The following is a 17,660-nucleotide window of genomic DNA, read 5'->3' on the forward strand; positions in this document are numbered from 1 at the left end:
TAAGGATATTCCATGTGCACTTGAGAATAATGCATGTTCTGATTTTTTGGGGTGTAATGTCCTGAAAATATCAATAAAGTCTAACTTTTCTATCGTGTCCTTTAGGATCTCTGTTTCCTTGTTAATTTCCTGTCTAGAGGAATGGTCCATTGATGTGGGTGGGGTGTTAAAGTCTCCTACTATGATTGTTTTCCCATCGATTTCTCCTTTTATGTCTGTTAGTATTTGTTGTAGGTATCTAGGTCCTCCTATATTAAGTGCATATATATTGATGATTGTTCTATCCTCTTCTTGAATGGATCCTTTAACCATTAAAGAGTGTCATTCTTTGTCTTTCTTTATGGAATTCATTTTAAAGTCTATTTTGTCTGATATGCATATTGTACCTCCTGCTTTCCTGTCTGGTCCTTTGGCATGAAATATCTTTTCTTGTCCCCTCACTTTCAATCTGTGTTTGTTCTTGACCTTAAGTGAGTTTCCTGTAGACAGCAGATTGATGGTTTTTGCTTTGTTATCCAATCTGCCACTCTGTGCTTTTGATTGGATCATTCAGTCCATTGACATTTAAGGTGATTATTGATAGATATGTATTTATTGCCATTTTAAACCTTGTTGTCCAATTAACTCTGTTTATCTTTTCTTCTTTTCTTTTTTGGTTGGATGGTTTCCATTTATTTTATGCTTGAGTATTCTTCTTTTCAGTTTTGTGAATAATAATGTTTGGTTTTAATTTGTGGTTGCACTGTTTTTTAAGTATGTAAATCCCTTCCTATATCTGCTTGCTTTAGCCTGCTTTTCATATAGGCTCAAACACATCATTAAAATAAAAACTATATATATTGTCTTACTTTCCTTCCCCATATTTTTTGTTTTTGATGCTTTTATTTTTTTTGACATCTTCAGGTTTAGATCTGTATGCTGGTTTATTTAAGTGATTGATTTCCAATTGTGGTTTCCTCCATCAAAATTCTTCTTTTTTTTCCTTTGTTCTCTCTCTTGTTTTAATTTAGAGAATCCCTTTCAGTATTTTATTTAGAATGGGTTTAGTATTGCTGTACTCTTTTAGCAAAAAAAAAAAATATATATATATATATATTTTTTTTTCTGTTCTATTTGAAATGATAATCTTGTTGCTTAGTGTATTCTAGGTTGCAAATTTATTTTTCCTTTCAGAACTTTAAATATATCTTTCCACTCCCATCGGGCCATAGTGTTTCTGTAGAGAAATCACCTCATAGACTTATGAGGTTTCGCTTATAGTTAACGCTTTGCTTTTCTCTTGCAGCCTTTGGAATCCTCTCTTTAAATTTTGCCACATTTATTATAATATGTCTTGGTGTGGGCCTGTTTCGGTTCAACTTTTTTTGGCTCTCTGTGATTCCTGTATCTTGATATCAGTATACTTTCATTTGGAATGTTTTCAGCAATAATTTCTTCAAATATATTTTCAATCCCCTTCTCTGTTTCTTCTTCTGGAATTCCTATTATGCATAGGTTGGCCCGCTTTATATTATCCCATAGGTCTCTTAGATTGCTGTCATTTCTTTTTATTTGGTTTTCTGTCTGTTGTCCTGTTTCGGTGGTTTCCATTTTTCTATCTTCCATGTCACTAATTTGTTCCTCTGCATTATTCATTCTGGTCTTTATTGCCTTTAGCTCAGGTTGTATCTCTGCAAATGCATTTTCTGTTTTTTTTTTGTTTTTTTTTTTTTTTGTTTTGGTTCCTCCTTATATTCTCTGGTTCCTTTCTATAGGAATCTGCACTACTGTTCCTATTCTCTCTTAATTCCTTCAGTATTTTCACTATGTCCATTTTGAACTCAAAATCTGTCAGAGTGCAAGAGGTCAGTTTCATTGTTGACTGCTTTAGGTGAATCCTCCTGTTGCTTTAACTGATAATGTTTTCTAGCTTCTTCATCTTGCTTGTGTTTTTTTTCTTTTTATTTGAATTTGGGGAAGACAAACTGTAGTCTTGTAACACTATTTCTATGCAAGCATACCCCTTTGTATTTTGGGGGGTTACTATTTATTTTTGGTGTGGGAGCTTGAATATTTGCTATCTTTCTTTGGTGTGAGAAGGCTGTTATCCTCAGGATGCTCAGTGTGTTTTCAGGGAGAAGGAGCTAATGGATAGGGCCAGCAGTCAGTGCCTGGTTGTTAGGCTCTCAACAGAAATAAAGGCCTTCAGGAAAAGCTGAATTAATAGAAACCATTGTTTGAAGATAAAAAATGAACAGTGGAAATGTGAAGTACTTTGACCTTGGCCTTTGTTTCATGTTTGTTTTATGTGGATTTTCATCAGGAAGCAGAATTGAATTTAAAGCATCAAATATAATAGGAATGTCCACTGGGGAGAAAAATCCCTCTTCACATCCCAGGCTATGACCTGTCAGGTGAAACATGACTCTGTTATGGAGGGCCAGTAAGGAGATCTCCCCACATCTCCTTCTGGGCTCCCATGCACATGGCATCTCCCTGACATCCTTCTTAAGGACAGGATTACCTCACAGTCTGCCCTGAGAACCATCTGTCTGAGAATCATCTGTTCCCAGGTCTCACGAATGAGCATCACTAAATGTGGAGCTGGGATCTGCATCTTTAACAAACTCCCCAGGTGATTGTATAAAACATCCCAGTTTAGGGTCCACTGTCATAGGGCTTCTGTCCTGGAGGCAGGAGGTGGAAAATTGAGTATTATCACAGGTTTAATGCATTGACTCTTACTAAGAGCTTGGTGCTCTGTCCCCTTGGGTCCTCTACTTGGCAGATACAGCATAGTCTTCACCTCTCCATTTCTGAAAGTGGTGAAATAACTGATGATTAATCTATAAGCTTATGATTCTTCTCTCTGATGCTGGTGAGAGGTTCAGGACCTAAGAAGTTGTGGCTAAACCTGGTCTCAGGGTGTCTACAGAAAAGGTAAGAAACCAGCCCATAGTTCTTGCAGCTAAATCACTTGAGCATAAAGTTCAGAGAAGTACTAGATATCTTTCACTGGAAGCAGGTGTGTGTGTTTGTGTGTGTATTTGTCTGTGTGTCTGATCACAGGTGCCCAATATTTCTCTGTTCTCTTGCTTAATCCATTTCTTATTATTAATTCCTTAAATGTGAGGGTGGACAGAGTGTGATTATCTCTGAATTCTCTTGAAAAGAGTTCATTAGAGATTGTGAATGTTGATATGCTCGTGAGAGACTGTTGAATCAGGAGGAGATTGGAGAATGATAATCATGAATATTAGTCTAATAATACATAACTGACAGTAAAATGTTTAGCTTTTCAAGTGTGACTGAGCTCTAAGACTCTTTGGATAAATCAACAGATATACGTAGTGGGCATTGTGAGTATTTATTTTTGATCCACTTTGCTTTCAGTATATGTTGTTGAATCTTCCTCTATATACCACTGAGGATGAGTTTCAGATTTAAAAGTTCAATATTTTACAAGACTAAGCTCAACTCTCATGACTTTTTAAATTTATTATTTATTTTTTTTATGTTTTGGTCATTTTAGGGCCACAACCACAGTGTTTGGAAATTCACAGGCTAGGAGTTGAATCAGAGCTGTATCTGTGAGCATAAATCACAGCCACAGCAACAGGTGATCCAAGAAGCATCTGCAAGCTATACCACACACAAGGCAATGCCAGCTTGTTAACCCACTGAGCAAGGCCAGGGATTGAACCTGTGTCCTCATGGATTCTAGTCAGTTTTGGTACCACTGAGCCACAGTGGGAACTCCTTATGATTGTTTATAAATGTACAGAAACAGAATAGAAATTAGGGACATTTGAATGTACTATCCCTCTGCTAGACAGTGTGACACTTTCTCTTTATTGACTGCAAATGACATAGAGGCTGCCTCTCCCCTAGGTGATGGAAAAATGACACTAAGCCAGTTTCTCTTCTGTATCATATGCTCTTCTCTTTTGGTAAATTTGCTCATTTCACATGATGATACCATCCACTTTAAAGGATTTTTGCAGGGACAGGGCATTGCACTCATACATTGGCATATTCGGCAGTAGAAAAGCCTCCTTTTTTATCTGGCTTCTATAATACAAAATATGTTGGTTTCTGCTTTTCATGAAAAGGGAGAACAAGAGCCATGTGTCTGAGTTCCTCCTCTTGGGGCTCCCTATCTGGCCAAAGTATCAGGGTGTGTTCTTTGCCCTGTTCCTGGGCATGTACCTGACCATGGTGCTTGGGAACCTGCTCCTCATCCTGCTCATCAGGCTGGACACTCGCCTCCACACCCCTGTGTACTTCTTCCTCAGCCACTTGGCCTTCACGGACATCTCCTTGTCATTTGTCACTGTCCCAAAATGCTGATGGACATGCAGACTCAGGATCCATTCATTTCTTATGCAGAATGTGTAACACAGATGTATTTTTTACTGATTTAGACAATTTCCTTCTCACAAAAATGACATATGTTCTGTAGGTTGCCATCTGTCACTCTCACTACTATGCCACCATCATGAGAGAGGGAGTGTGTACCTTGCTAATATCTGTGTCTTGGATTTTCTGCTGTACCAGTGCCCTGTGTCACACCCTCCTCCCGACTTGGTTATCCTTTTGTGCTGACATCACCATACCCCATTTCTTCTGTGACCCGATGTCCTCCTCAGGCTCTCCTACTCAGACACATCCTCAATGAGATGGTAATTTTCATAGCAGGAGTGGCCATCATTATCCTCCCCCTCATGTGCATCTTGGTCTCTTATGGCTGCATCGGAGCCACCATCCTCAAGGTTCCATCTACCAAGGGCATCTGCAAAGCCTTGTCCACGTGTGGCCTCCATCTCTCAGTGGTTTCTCTGTATTATGGAACAATTATTGGGCTGTATTTTCTCCCCTCATCCAGCACCTCCAGTGCCAAGGATACAATTTCCTTTGTGATGTACACAGTGGTCACCCCGTTGCTGAACTCCTTCATTTACAGCCTCAGAAATAGGGGCATGAATAGGGCCCTGGAGAAACTCTTCCACAAGGCGGCATTCTTGTCACAATGATGTTTGCTCATCTTTATAACAAACACACATAGTCACATAACCCCAGATCCTACACCACTTATCTTGAGCCCAGGTTAGTATAAATGCTCAATAAATATTTGATAACTTAAAATTCATTCTATTCTAGTTATTTTCAGATTTCCTAGGAATTCCTTAGTATAAATTGTGAATTCTAAGTTGATATTAATATCACTCTTCTATGTTAGATTGAGCAATAGCATTGCTAGTAGTAGGTCTTGTGTTTCTCTTCTTCTTTCCCAAGAAAGAATCTATTACTTCTTTTTCTAATTGCTCTAATGAGGTATGGTCATAACATAAATTTTATATATATTTAAAGTGTACAATACGTTGTTATTAATACATATTCATTGTGAAATATTCACCACAATCAAGCTTATTAATGAATTCACCACCTCTTTGTAGTTACTATTTTAATTGTGTGTGTGTGTTGAAAAGACTTCTTTCAAGATCCTCCTTCCTAACACATATCAAGTACACAATTCAGTGTTGTTAACTGTAGTCATTCTGCTGTACATTAGATCTCAATAACTCTTGCTTAATTGAACTTTGTACATCATGCTATGTGAAATATGTTAGACTCCGAAAGGCAAATACTGTGTGATCCCTATTATGTGTGGAATCTAAAATTCTATTCTCAGAGAAGCAGAAAATTGAATGGCAGTTGTCATTGGCTGGTGGGCAGGGCGGATGTGCTAATGTTGGGAATTTATTAGTTCTTATGAATTGTTGGAAAATCTTGGCTAACAAGGCTCCCTTTGCAGAGAAACGCTGCAGAATTGGGGATTTGTAGTATCTCCATTCCTTTCCCCACTTCTCATTCAGTTCTCCTTCTATATTTTGTTGTTAGGAATAACAGTTGTGGATGAGGAAAATAAACTTTTTAGTTGCCTTTTTTAGCTCCAGGAAACTATCCACAGATATGAGTTCAGTTTCTCCACTTACCAGAGAAAGACTTGAAGCTTCTTCTTGGTTTGGGGAACACTGATCACTCTCATGGACTGAAGTGCCCTTCTCTCAGTGGTTCACTCTCAGCCCAGTTGTCCATGGAATTTTATGCCTGCAGGTGTGAGTTTGAAGAAGACACTGGCTGTGTCCAGACAGAGAATGAGAAAGACAAAGAAAGCATCCATGGTCAGGAGTCTTCTGTTACCCCACAGAATTTGCACCTATCTCATTCAATTTCTTCATTATCTGTCTGTGTGGAAGTCATTTCTACTCAGCTTAGTGACAACAGGTTTTAGTGATGAGTTAAGCCTCCAGTGAACCACCTAGTTCTCTTACTTCAGTCTGTGCTTAGTTAAGGATGAACAGGATCAAAGATGCTTGAAGAGTTACTTGATGGCCTAGTGGTTAAGGATTCAGTGCTGCCACTGCTGTGGCTCTGATTCATTCCCTGGCCAAAGAACTTCCACATGTCATGGGTGTGGCCAAAAAAAGAAACGTTTAAAAAACATGCTCCTGAGACTCATCACCATATAGCTGTAAGGGAAGAATATTTGGGAAAGACAGATTTCAGTTGCAGGTTGTCTATATCAAGGTGCGTGACCTCACACTATCCACTTAACTCCTCTGAATTTCCATTTCCTCTTCTGTGTACATAGAAAAATCAAAAAACATCTAATATATTTTTTATTTGAAAGAAATAAAATACCAAATTTTGCTTATGATGACAATTTGCTGAGGAAAATAATCACTGGATTTCCCTTCCTATGAATCAGAGATGAATTTTGGAGACTGGACACATCCTCCTGAATTATGGTACCTATGGGATCATGGTAGATAGATTGTCTTTCCCAAATCAGAGGGGCAGAGTGGGCCTATGACACAGTGGTCCTAGGATACAGCAACACATCTTTCTGACTGAGATAGAACCCGACTAAGGAGAAATGGATGAGTAAGATGGTGGGTGAGTAGATGAGAAGAGACAGATCAGAAGTACATCCTACCCTCTACTCACTTAAGACTCTCTCAGAGTGACCCTTGACCTGGTGCTGATGAAGTTGCCATTTAACATCCTAGCTTTGCTTGTAGAACAACAAAGAGCATCTTCCACCCCCATCCTGCCTGAGTAAGCTGAGCCACTCTGGCTGCAGGTTCAGTCTCATCCAGTTCCAGAGCCAAAACCTGAACAGAGCTTTGACCTTTTTGCTGGTCTAAGGAAAGGATGCCTCCTTTGGCCAGACATGCCAATGAGTGCCTGGCTCAGTTTCCTCACTGGCAATGGACATCTGTCTTTTGGATCCCTACCCTGTAAGAACCATTCTCTAAAGAGGTAAATACTGTTGTGCACATTTTCAGCCATGAGCTGTTGATACTGCTGTGTATGAATTTTTATCAAGACATGTGGAAAGGAATTGACTTGCCTGATGGAAATTGTTTTATTACCACCTGTCCTGCTATATTGGCTTTCCATAGTTTTGGGCATCCTTAAAGTCATATTGATAGGAATATGTATATAAAACTTTTGTAAATCTCTAAATATGAGTTTTATTTGAAGCATCCCAGGTCTGACTCATGACCTTCCACAGTAAAGCATCTCATTGGGCTTAAAACAAATGTTGCTACTTTTCTAAAATCATGAATGGGTAATGAGATCACCAGTTAATAAATACGTCTAGAAGGCAGTCATTATTGACATTTCAACAGACTAGTTTATATCCTTCTTAAAAGCTAAAAATTGTGAGTTCCCATCATGGCTCAGTGGTTAATGAATCTGACTAGTATCCATGAGGATGTGGTTTAAATACCTGGCCTTGCTCAGTGAGTTAAGGATCTGCCATTGCTGTGAGCCATGGTGTAGGTCACAAATGCCGATCAGATCCCATGTTGCTATTGTTGTGGCTGTGGCCGATTTGGCACCTAGCCTGGGAACCTCCATATGCCACAGGTAAAACCACAAAAAGACAAAAAATAAGTTTAACACTAATTCTTTCAAAGTGTGATAATAGAATTTTCTCAGAGGAGAGTGATCATAACACCCTAGAACCAGGAGCTACAATACTTACAAATTCAGCTTTGGACTGTATGTATAATATATTAAATAATATATTATTGCATAATTTATATATTATATTATTATATAAAATACAACTATATGTAAAATTTCATCTCTGACATATGTAAATTTTAAAAGTAAAAAAAATCTTATTTTGTCACAGGTAAAGAAAAAAAGGTGGATCTACTGCAGAATAAGAATTGCTTAGCTTTTGGAGGAAAAATCCCACAACTGTTAGGTTGATTATTAATTTGAGTCCAAGAAAGGTTTTTTGAGGAAGATGATTTAAAAGAAATCAATACAGAACTCAAGAATATGTAAAATTTTATTTATGTGTCATTAAGGATAAAAAGTTAATTTTGGAGAAATAGTGAGACTGTACTTATCTTACAGATTCTGTCATTCAATAGCCATTTAGTACATTACCTCCTATATATCAGGCAGGAAACCTAGTTCTGGTCATGAAGTGCTGGAGAAAGACACAACTTCCATATGAAGGAAGGCAACATTCTAGTCGTGTAGAGCTAGGGGAACTAAAAAGATGTGTATAAGTGTGAAAAAATGCTTTAATACAATAAAACTACTAATTGTGCTTATTATGCATGATTATATGTGTCAGGCTCTGTATTAAAACCTTTACCTTTTATATCTCAAAATAATCACATGAAGCATATACTGCTTTTATCTGTATTTTCCAGTTGAAGAAATTGAGGCTTAGAACAAGAAAATATGTATTATAAATGGTGGTAGCATGAGGGAGGATAGAGTTGATTTGCCTGGACATCATTAGGAGCTTTCCCAATTTGAGTTTTTCCTGATATTTTCTCATAATTAGATTGAGGTTATGTATTTTTTGACCACACAGAGGTGTAGGACTAACTCATTTAATTCAATCTTTTTTTTTTTTAGTGATTTACTTATTGGATAGATAGATTATAAAATGACCAAGACACTACTCTAGTACTAAGTTTAAGAACTTATAAAATTACTTACTTGAAGATGTGAATTTATTTGTATGATTCATCCCCTGTGAACCCTAGGCTTTCATTCATTTCATCTGCAGCTGGGTGTTAAAGGACATTCAGGATTTTAATGCATAATGGGAGCAATAACAGTCCAGGAAGAGTGAGACATGGCATTGAATGAGCATAGTAAATTTGGAGAGATGTAAAAAACTTGATGTTGCTAAAGCCCATGAGTGTATGAGTTGAGTGAAAATCAAGAAGTGAAACTCAAAGAGATTATACACACAATGAAATATTACTAGGCCATAAAAATTATGCCATTTGCATTAATATAGATGGACCTAGAGAGTTTTATGCTTAGTGAAACAAGTCAGACTGAAAAAGGCTTTTTGTTTACAAATGCTGTGATTGTCTTTTGAACCAAATATGATTAATTTCTTATCAGAAAAAAAAGTGAGACCAGCCCAGCAGACAAGGACTCTACTGTGAAGGAGGTAGGATACCCTGTTAGGGAGTTTAGACATTGTCTTGCAAGTGATTGAGTGCCACTGACTGGACCTGGGCTGGGGCTGGAATGGGGATTAAACATAAAGAAGGTTATGATTGTATTTTATAAAGATGACTCAGGTAACCAATGGGTAAGGTGGTTTGCAAATGGATTGGAGAACCTGGAGACAGAGAGCCAAATCACAAGGTCATTGCACATCCAGAGAAGATTATATTTTGAGCAGAGAATGCCACTGAGGTTTGACTAATCAATCTTGATAGTTGATGGGTAGTAGGTGGTAGAATAAGGATTAGTTTTGGCCTCTGGGTCTGTGAACTTATATTTAAGAACAGAATGGAGGAAACTCCTGCTCCCTGCACAGTGGCTTAAGAATCAAACTGCGGTGGCTCAGGTCACTGTGGAGCTGTGGGTTCAATCCCCAGCTTGGTGCTGTGGGTTAAATAATCTGGCATTGCCAAAACTTTGGTGTTGGTTGCAGCTGTGGTTCAGATTCAATCCCTGTCTGGATTGAAAAAAAAAAAAGAATGGAATGGAGGGCTAGTCACTTTCAACAATTTTTTATAGCTGTAATAGTCTTAAGTACATAATAGAGCAAGTTTCTGACCATCTGCTTTAAAAAAAAAAGCAAGAGGAAGGCAAGTACCCTAAATAGTTACGGGGTCCCAGGAAACTCATCACCTGACCCCTGCACAGATCCCAATTAAAATCATATATTATATACATTAAACTACCAGAACGCAAAGACTTAGAAATAATTTGAAATTCAGTGTGAATGATCTTAATGTCAAAATCATAGTAACTTATTTAACATGGATGACCTATTGTACCTGAAGTTTAACTTTAGGGATGGGTGTTGATAAGATATATAAAGAGATGAAGAATTTGGAAAACTTGCATACAGTGGGAAGGATTCTGGTTGGATGGGACCCAGTCTCATCTCCTAGTCTGCTTCTGGCCTGTGGGAATAGCCTTAGTCCAGCCCCAGACAGGACCCGAACATGTAATTCACTGCGTGTGGATTATGATTCCTGGGGCATCAGAATGAGTATTGAAGGTGACCTGATTGGGCCAATTTGAGCAGCAGGTTCAAGATATCAGAGGGGTCATAGATGGACAGGTAATCTCATATCTCAGCCTCCCTCATGTCCATGAACACTGTCATCGGGTGCCTGAGACTCTTAAATGAGATTCCTGTAAAATCTGATCATGAGGAGTATAGGATATTATCTAGACATTTCATAGGACACAAAAGAGGCAGATGTCAATGGCTTAGGGAGACTGTCAATGGCCCATAGTCTAGGAGAGTAGATGTCAACAGAATTAGAGGGGTAGATAAGGAGATAAGAACAAAAGGAGATGAGAGCCCCAGATCTGATTATATGGGAAATCTCTCCTCACATAATCAAGGACCCCTAGAAGAGAATACATGGAAGGAAGACCTACAGAGAAGGTTCAAGTCCTGTACCAGATCATATGCAAATGGAATCCTCAGGTACTGAGATGCAGTGAACAGCTTGAAATGATTTGCACATGTACTTTGTACTGCTGAAGGCTAGGAGTGTTTGATTCTATGAAAGATTCTCAGTAATTATTTATGGAGAAATATAGGATTTAAGAAATATTTTAAGACAGACTGAGTCTGAGAAACAAACTGCTTTTGGGAGGGGTTCAAGGTAGCCTGTGGACTCTTGTCCATCCAGAGGGATATGAGGAATAAAAAATGATATGGTCTTTATTTATTTATTTTATTGTTATATCCCCCAACACAATTTTTTCCCACTGTACAGCATGGGGACCCAGTTATACATACATATATACATAAATATTTCTCCCATTGTAATGCTGTGTTGTAAGTATCTAGACATAGTTCTCAGTGTTTCACAGCAGGATCTCATTGTAAATCCATTCCATGAGCAATAGTTTGCATCCCTTGAACCCAAGCTTCCAATCCATCCCATTCCCTCCCTTCCCCCCAGGCAAACACAAGTCTCTTCTCTAAGTCCTTGATGTTCATTTCTATGGAAAGGTTCATTTGTGCTGTATATTGTATACCAGATATGATTGATATCATATGGTATTTGTCTGTCTCTTTCTGACTTACTTCACTCAGTATGAGTGTTTCTAGTTCCATTGCAAATGGCATTATGTCATTATATTTTATGGCTGAGTAGTATTCCATTGTGTATACATAACACATTTCATAATTTAATCATCTGTAGATGGACATTTCGATTGTTTCCAGCTCATGGCTGTTAGTGAATAGAAGTTCAATGAACATGCGGGTGCATATGTTATTTTTAAGGAAAGTTTTGTCTGGATAGATGCCCAAGTGTGGGATTGCTGGATCATAAGGTAGTTCTATGTATAGATTTCTAAGGTTATCTCCATACTCTTATCCATAATGGCTGTACCAGCTTACATTCCCACCAAGAGTGCAAGAGTGTTCCCTTTTCTCCACAACACCTCCAGCACTTGTTTTTTGTGGACTTATTAATGATGGGCATTCTGACTGGTGTGAGGTGGTTTCTCATGGTAGTTTTGATTTGCATTTCTTTAATAATCAGGGATGTTGAGCATTGTTTCATGTGCTTGTTGGCCACCTGTATATCTTCCTTGGAGAATTGTCTTTTCAGGTCCTTTGCCCATTTTTCAGTTGGGTTCTTGGCTTTTTTGTGGTTGAGTTGTATAAGTTGCTTGTATATTCTAGAGATGAAGCCCTTGTCCATTGCATCATTTGAAACTATTTTCTCCCATTCTGCAAGATGTATTTTTGTTTTATTTTGGGTTTCCTTTGCTGTGCAAAAGCTTTTCAGTTTGGTGAGGTCCCTTTGGTTTATTTTTGCTCTTATTTCTGTTGCTTTGGGAGACTGACCTGAGAAAATATTCATAAGGTTGATGTCAAAAAATGTTTTGACTATGTTCCCTTCCAGGAGTTTGATGGTATCTTGTCTTATATTTAAATATTTAAGCCATTTTGAGTTAACTTTCATGCATGGTGTGAGGGTGTGTTCTAGTTTCATTGATTTGCTTGCAGCTGTCCAGGTTTCCCAGCAATCTTGCTGAAGAGACTATCTTTTTCCCATTTTATGTTCTTGACTCCTTTGTCAAAGATTAATTGACTAAGTTTATTTCTGGGTCTCTGTTCTGTTTCTTTGGTCTATCTGTCAGTCTGTTTTTGTACCAGTACCATACAGTCTTGATGACTCTGGCTTTGTAACATTGCTTGAAGTCTGGAAGAGTTAGGCTTCCTGCTTATTTTTTGATTTGCAGGATTACTTTGGTGATTCTGGGTGTTTTTGGTTCCATATAAAGTGTTGGATTGTTTGTTCTAGTTCTGTGAAAAATATCATGGATTGTTTGATAGGGATTGCATTGAATCTATAGATTGCTTTGGGGACTATGGCCATTTTTACAATATTAATTTTTCTAATCCAGGCATATGGAATAACTTTCAATTTATGTACATCTTTAAATTCCTTGATTAATGTCTTATAGTTCTTGGCATATAGTCCTTCACCTCCTTGGAATATACCTGGGTGTATTCCCAGGTATTTGATCTTTGTGGTCTAATTATAAAGGGTATTGTATTTCTGTATTCCTTTTCTAATATTTCATTGTTAGTATACAGAAATGTGATGGATTTCATAATGATGATCTTATATCCTGCTACTGTGGTGATTTTGTTAATGAGTTCGAGTAGTTTTTGGGTTGAGTCCTTCTGGTTTTCTATATATAGTATCATGTCCTCTGCATTCAGTGAGTTTTATCACTTCACTTCCAATTTGGATGCCTTTTATTTCTTTTTTGTCTGATTGTTGTGGCTAGGACTTCCAGTACTAGGTTGAATAAGAGTGGTTAGAGTGGGCATCTCTGTCTTGTTCCAGATTTTAGTGTGAAGGTTTCAGCTTTTCTCTATTATAATTACTATGGGTTTGCCATAAATGGCTTTGATAATCTTAAGGTATATTCCCTCTATACACACTTTGGTGAGAGTTTTAACCATAAATGGTTGTTTGGCTTTGGTTTGCTCCCAGAACCAGCAGGTCCAGTCCATCATGGGCTAGCAAGCGGCTTCCCACTGCTGAAGACATGAGGTCTATGGTGGGCCAGCAATAGACCTCGGGTCATGAGGGCTGCACATGAGAGGCACAGTCTAGGGTGGGTAGCATGGCTTCCTGTGAGGTGAGGTGGCCTGGAGTGATGCGGGCTTCCCATGGATAGGGGATGGGCCCAGAGTGCCTCAAATCAGCATGCAGCTTCTCACAGGGGCAGGGCAAGGGAGCAGGGTGCTATGTAGAGCAGCACACAGATTCCCCAGGTTGAGGGCAGGCTGGATCACACCCATAGCACTGCAAAGCCCCAGTGTGTGGCTTCTCACTGGTTGAGGCAGGGCCATGAGTGAGGCAAAGCAGTGCATGGCTTCCTGTGGGGTTGGGCAGGGCAGCTTGGAGGAATGTTGAGCAGTGCAGGACTTTCCCCAGATTGGGGCATGGCTTGGCATGCTACAACATGGTGAGTGGCTTCTTGCAGGTCAGGGTGCTGCCCAGAGTGTATATGAGCCACTTCAGGAGGGGTGGTGTGCTGTGCCAGGGACAGTCTCCCCTCTGCAATTGCAGGGTCAAGCGTGGGCATGCTGGGACACAAGGAGTTTTCTATGGCATTGGCCCACCCTTTCTCCTCTCTCTGCCCCAGTAATGGCACCTTATGTCTCCTGTGGGTCTGGACCTTCTCCCATGTTCCCTCTGCCTTGGCTTTCCATACCCCAGCCCTAGTGTACCACTTACCCCCCAGCATGACACACTGCTTCCTTGACATGTAGGCTGTCTCTGCACCCCCAACCAGCCAGCTCGCAGGGACTGCCCAGAGTCTAAGTCTCAGCACTGAGCCACCAACATGGGCTTCTCCTGCTGTGGTGTTTGCACAAGTGGTTCAGATTATCTGTGCTTCTCTCACTTTGATTTTGATGTTTTCCTCAGTATCTTTGAGATCCCTCTGATTCTGCTGATTTTTCAGAGGGTTAGGTGGCTTCCCAGGGTGTGGGTTGCCTTTCTCCTTCACAGCTCCCTCTCAGGAATGCTTGTCCCGTCCTGATTCATTTTCTCTTTTTTTCTTCTTTTGTTCTACCTAGTTATGTCAAGAGTTTCTTGCCCTTTTTGGAGGTTTAAGTTCTTCTGTCACCATTCAGTTGATATTCTGTGTGAGTCATTTTACATGTAGATGTGTGTTTTTTTTTAATGTGGGAGATGGTGAACGTGTCCTCTTACTCTTCCACCATCTTGCCTCCCATTTCTATATATTCATTTTTATTTTTTTCCATTATAGCTGGTTTACAGTGTTTCATAAATTTTATACTGTACAGCATGGTGACCGAGTTATACATACATGTATACATTCTTTTTTCTCACATTTTCATGCTCCATCATAAGTGATTAGATGTAGTTCCCAGTGCTACAAAACAGGATTTCATTGCTAATCTATTAAAAAGGCAATAGTCTGCATCTATTAACACCAAGCTCAGAATTTTTTAAGGATTGCACCTATGGCACATGGGAATTCCTAGGCTAGTTGTTGATCCAGATCTGCAGCTGCTGACCTATACCATAGCCACAGCAATGTGGGGTCCCAGCCGTGTCTGCTACCAACACTGCAGCTCACCACAACACTGAATCCTTAACCCCCTGAGCAGGGCCAGAGATTGAACCCACATCCTTGTGTATGCTAGTTGGGTTCATTACCACTGAGCCAGAATAGGAACTCCAAGAAATTTTTAATCTTCCCAAATGGAATCTCTAAACCCACTAAATATTAGATACCCATTTTCCTTCCACCACAGCCCCTGGCTGTCACCATTCCATTTTTTGACTCTATTAAATTGACAATTAATCTACCTCATATAAATGGAATCTTGTGGTATTTACACTTTTGTGATTGCATTGATGTTACTTAGCATAAGGTCTTCAAGGGCCATTCATGTTGTGTTTTTGTCAGGATTTATTTCCTTTTTAAGGTTGATAATATTCCATTGAATATATAGGCCACATTTTACTTATCCATTCATTTGTTAAAGGACATGGGTTGTTTCCATCTATTGGCTAATGTGAATAACGCTGTTTTGAACATGGCTGTATAAATAACTCTTTGGCGCCTGCTTTAACTCCTTTGGTTATATACCCAGAAGTAAAATTTCTGAATCATATGGTAATTCTATGTTTAATTTTTTGAGGGACTGTCATAATGTTTGACACTTTCTTCCTTCCTCCCTTCCTTCCTTTTTTTTTCTTTTTTCTTTTTCTTTCTTTCTTTCTTTCTTTCTTTCTTTCTTTCTTTCTTTCTTTCTTTCTTTCTTTCTTTCTTTCTTTCTTTCCTTTCTTTCTTTCCTTCTTTCTTCCTTCCTTCCTTCCTTCTTTCTTTCTTTCCTTCTTTCCTTCCTTCTTTCCTTCCTTCCTTCCTTATTGTAGTCCCTCTAATGAGAAGAAGTGAGTTATGTGTTGGTCAGTTCGTTTTGTACATGGTACACCAATTTCCCAATAATATTTTAAGTGGTGTGTGTGTGTGTGTTCATCCATGAATAGTTGTGTAAGACAGACACAAACACATAAGCAGCCTGACTGTAGATCCATTGAAAGGACTGTGTCTTATTTATTACTCTCTCCCTACTGTCTATCATAGTGACTCCACTATGTAGAACAAAGAATGAGCTATTACTTACTTCCACAGAAGTGTTTGATTGAAGTCATATACTTTCTCCATATGATAGTCAGTGTTCAGACAAAGCAAGTTGTGCTGCTCTCACCAGAATGGATGAGGCATCAGTGCATGATTGCAGTGCACTAAGACCTATCTGTACACTGACACAGTCACTCTGAGAAACCATGTGACCAGGTGGTAACTGCTATGCTCAGTACTTCTAAATTCCTGACATTTCCCAATACTCTTCATTCCCAGAAGAGAGAAAATGAGCATGAGGAGGGGGAACCAGAGCCATGTGTCTGAGTTCCTCCTCCTGGGGCTCCCCATCCAGACAGAGAAGCAGGGCTTCTTTGCCCTGTTCCTGGGCATGTACCTGACCACAGTGCTGGGCAACCTGCTCATCATCCTGCTCATCAGGCTGGATCCTCGCCTCCACACCCCCATGTACTTCTTCCTCAGACACTTGGCCCTCACAGGCATCTACTTTTCAACTGTCACTGTCCCTAAGATGCTGATGAACATGCAAACCCAGAACCCGCCCATCACCTATCCAGTGTGCCCTTCACAGGTGTATTTTTATATGATTTTTGGTTGTGTTGATAATCTCCTCCTCATGGTGATGACCTATGACAGGTATATAGCCATCTATCACCCTCTCCACTACACCTCTGTCATGAGAGGAGGACTCTGTGTTCTGCTGGTGAGTGGCTCCTGGATTCTCTCCTGTTCCAGTGCCCTTCCTAACACCCTCCTGCTGGGCCAGGCATCCTTCTGTGCTGACAGCATCATTCCCCACTTTTCCTGTAGCCTCCCCAAACTACTCGAGCTGTCCTGCTCAGACACCTCTCTCAATGAGCTGGTCATATTCACTGAAGAGTCTGCAGTTGTCATTTTTCCATTGAGTGGCATCCTGGTCTCTTATGGCCACATTGGTCTTTCCATCCTGAGGGTCCCCTCTACTAAAAGGATCTGCAAAGCCTTGTCCACCTGTGGCTCCCACCTCTCTGCGGTGTGTCTATTCTATGGGACAATGATGGCAGTGTCGTTTTCCTCCTCATCAGGCCAGTCCCATGACAAAGACATCATTGCTTCCATGATGTACACAGTGGTCATCCCCATGCTGAACCCTTTCATCTACAGCCTGAGAAACAGAGACATGAAATTGGCACTGGGGATTCTTTTCAGAAACAGTAACCTTTTGGACAAGTGAGAATCACCTAAACATGTTCTCCTTTCACTCACTGACATTTTCAGTAATTGCCTTAAAAATTTTGTGTTGATCACCCATTTCTCTAGCACTTTCCTAAGTATCCCTTAATTGGTCATTGTTATTAGCTCAATATCATTCCCTTTAGTCATATCTCTTGTCCATTTATTCCTTCATACCCCTAAATGTGACATTACCCACAACATGCATTCAACTTGTGGTCTTCAAAACATCAATTTTTTGTATGCATGTGTTTGTTTTA

At 39.5% G+C, this 17,660-nt stretch overlaps 1 protein-coding gene across 1 annotated transcript; it reads left to right on the forward strand.

Annotated features, from left to right (window-relative positions):
* Positions 1–15,903: 15,903 nt before the first annotated feature.
* On the forward strand, positions 15,904–17,660 carry LOC110258960 (olfactory receptor 1J4-like). Its single transcript, XM_021082247.1, has one exon. The coding sequence runs from the start codon at positions 16,457–16,459 to the stop codon at positions 17,399–17,401; it is 945 nt and encodes a 314-aa protein (XP_020937906.1). The 5' UTR covers positions 15,904–16,456; the 3' UTR covers positions 17,402–17,660.

The sequence above is a fragment of the Sus scrofa genome, unplaced genomic scaffold (genome assembly GCF_000003025.6).
Source record: "Sus scrofa isolate TJ Tabasco breed Duroc unplaced genomic scaffold, Sscrofa11.1 Contig59, whole genome shotgun sequence".
Taxonomy (NCBI): domain Eukaryota; kingdom Metazoa; phylum Chordata; class Mammalia; order Artiodactyla; family Suidae; genus Sus; species Sus scrofa.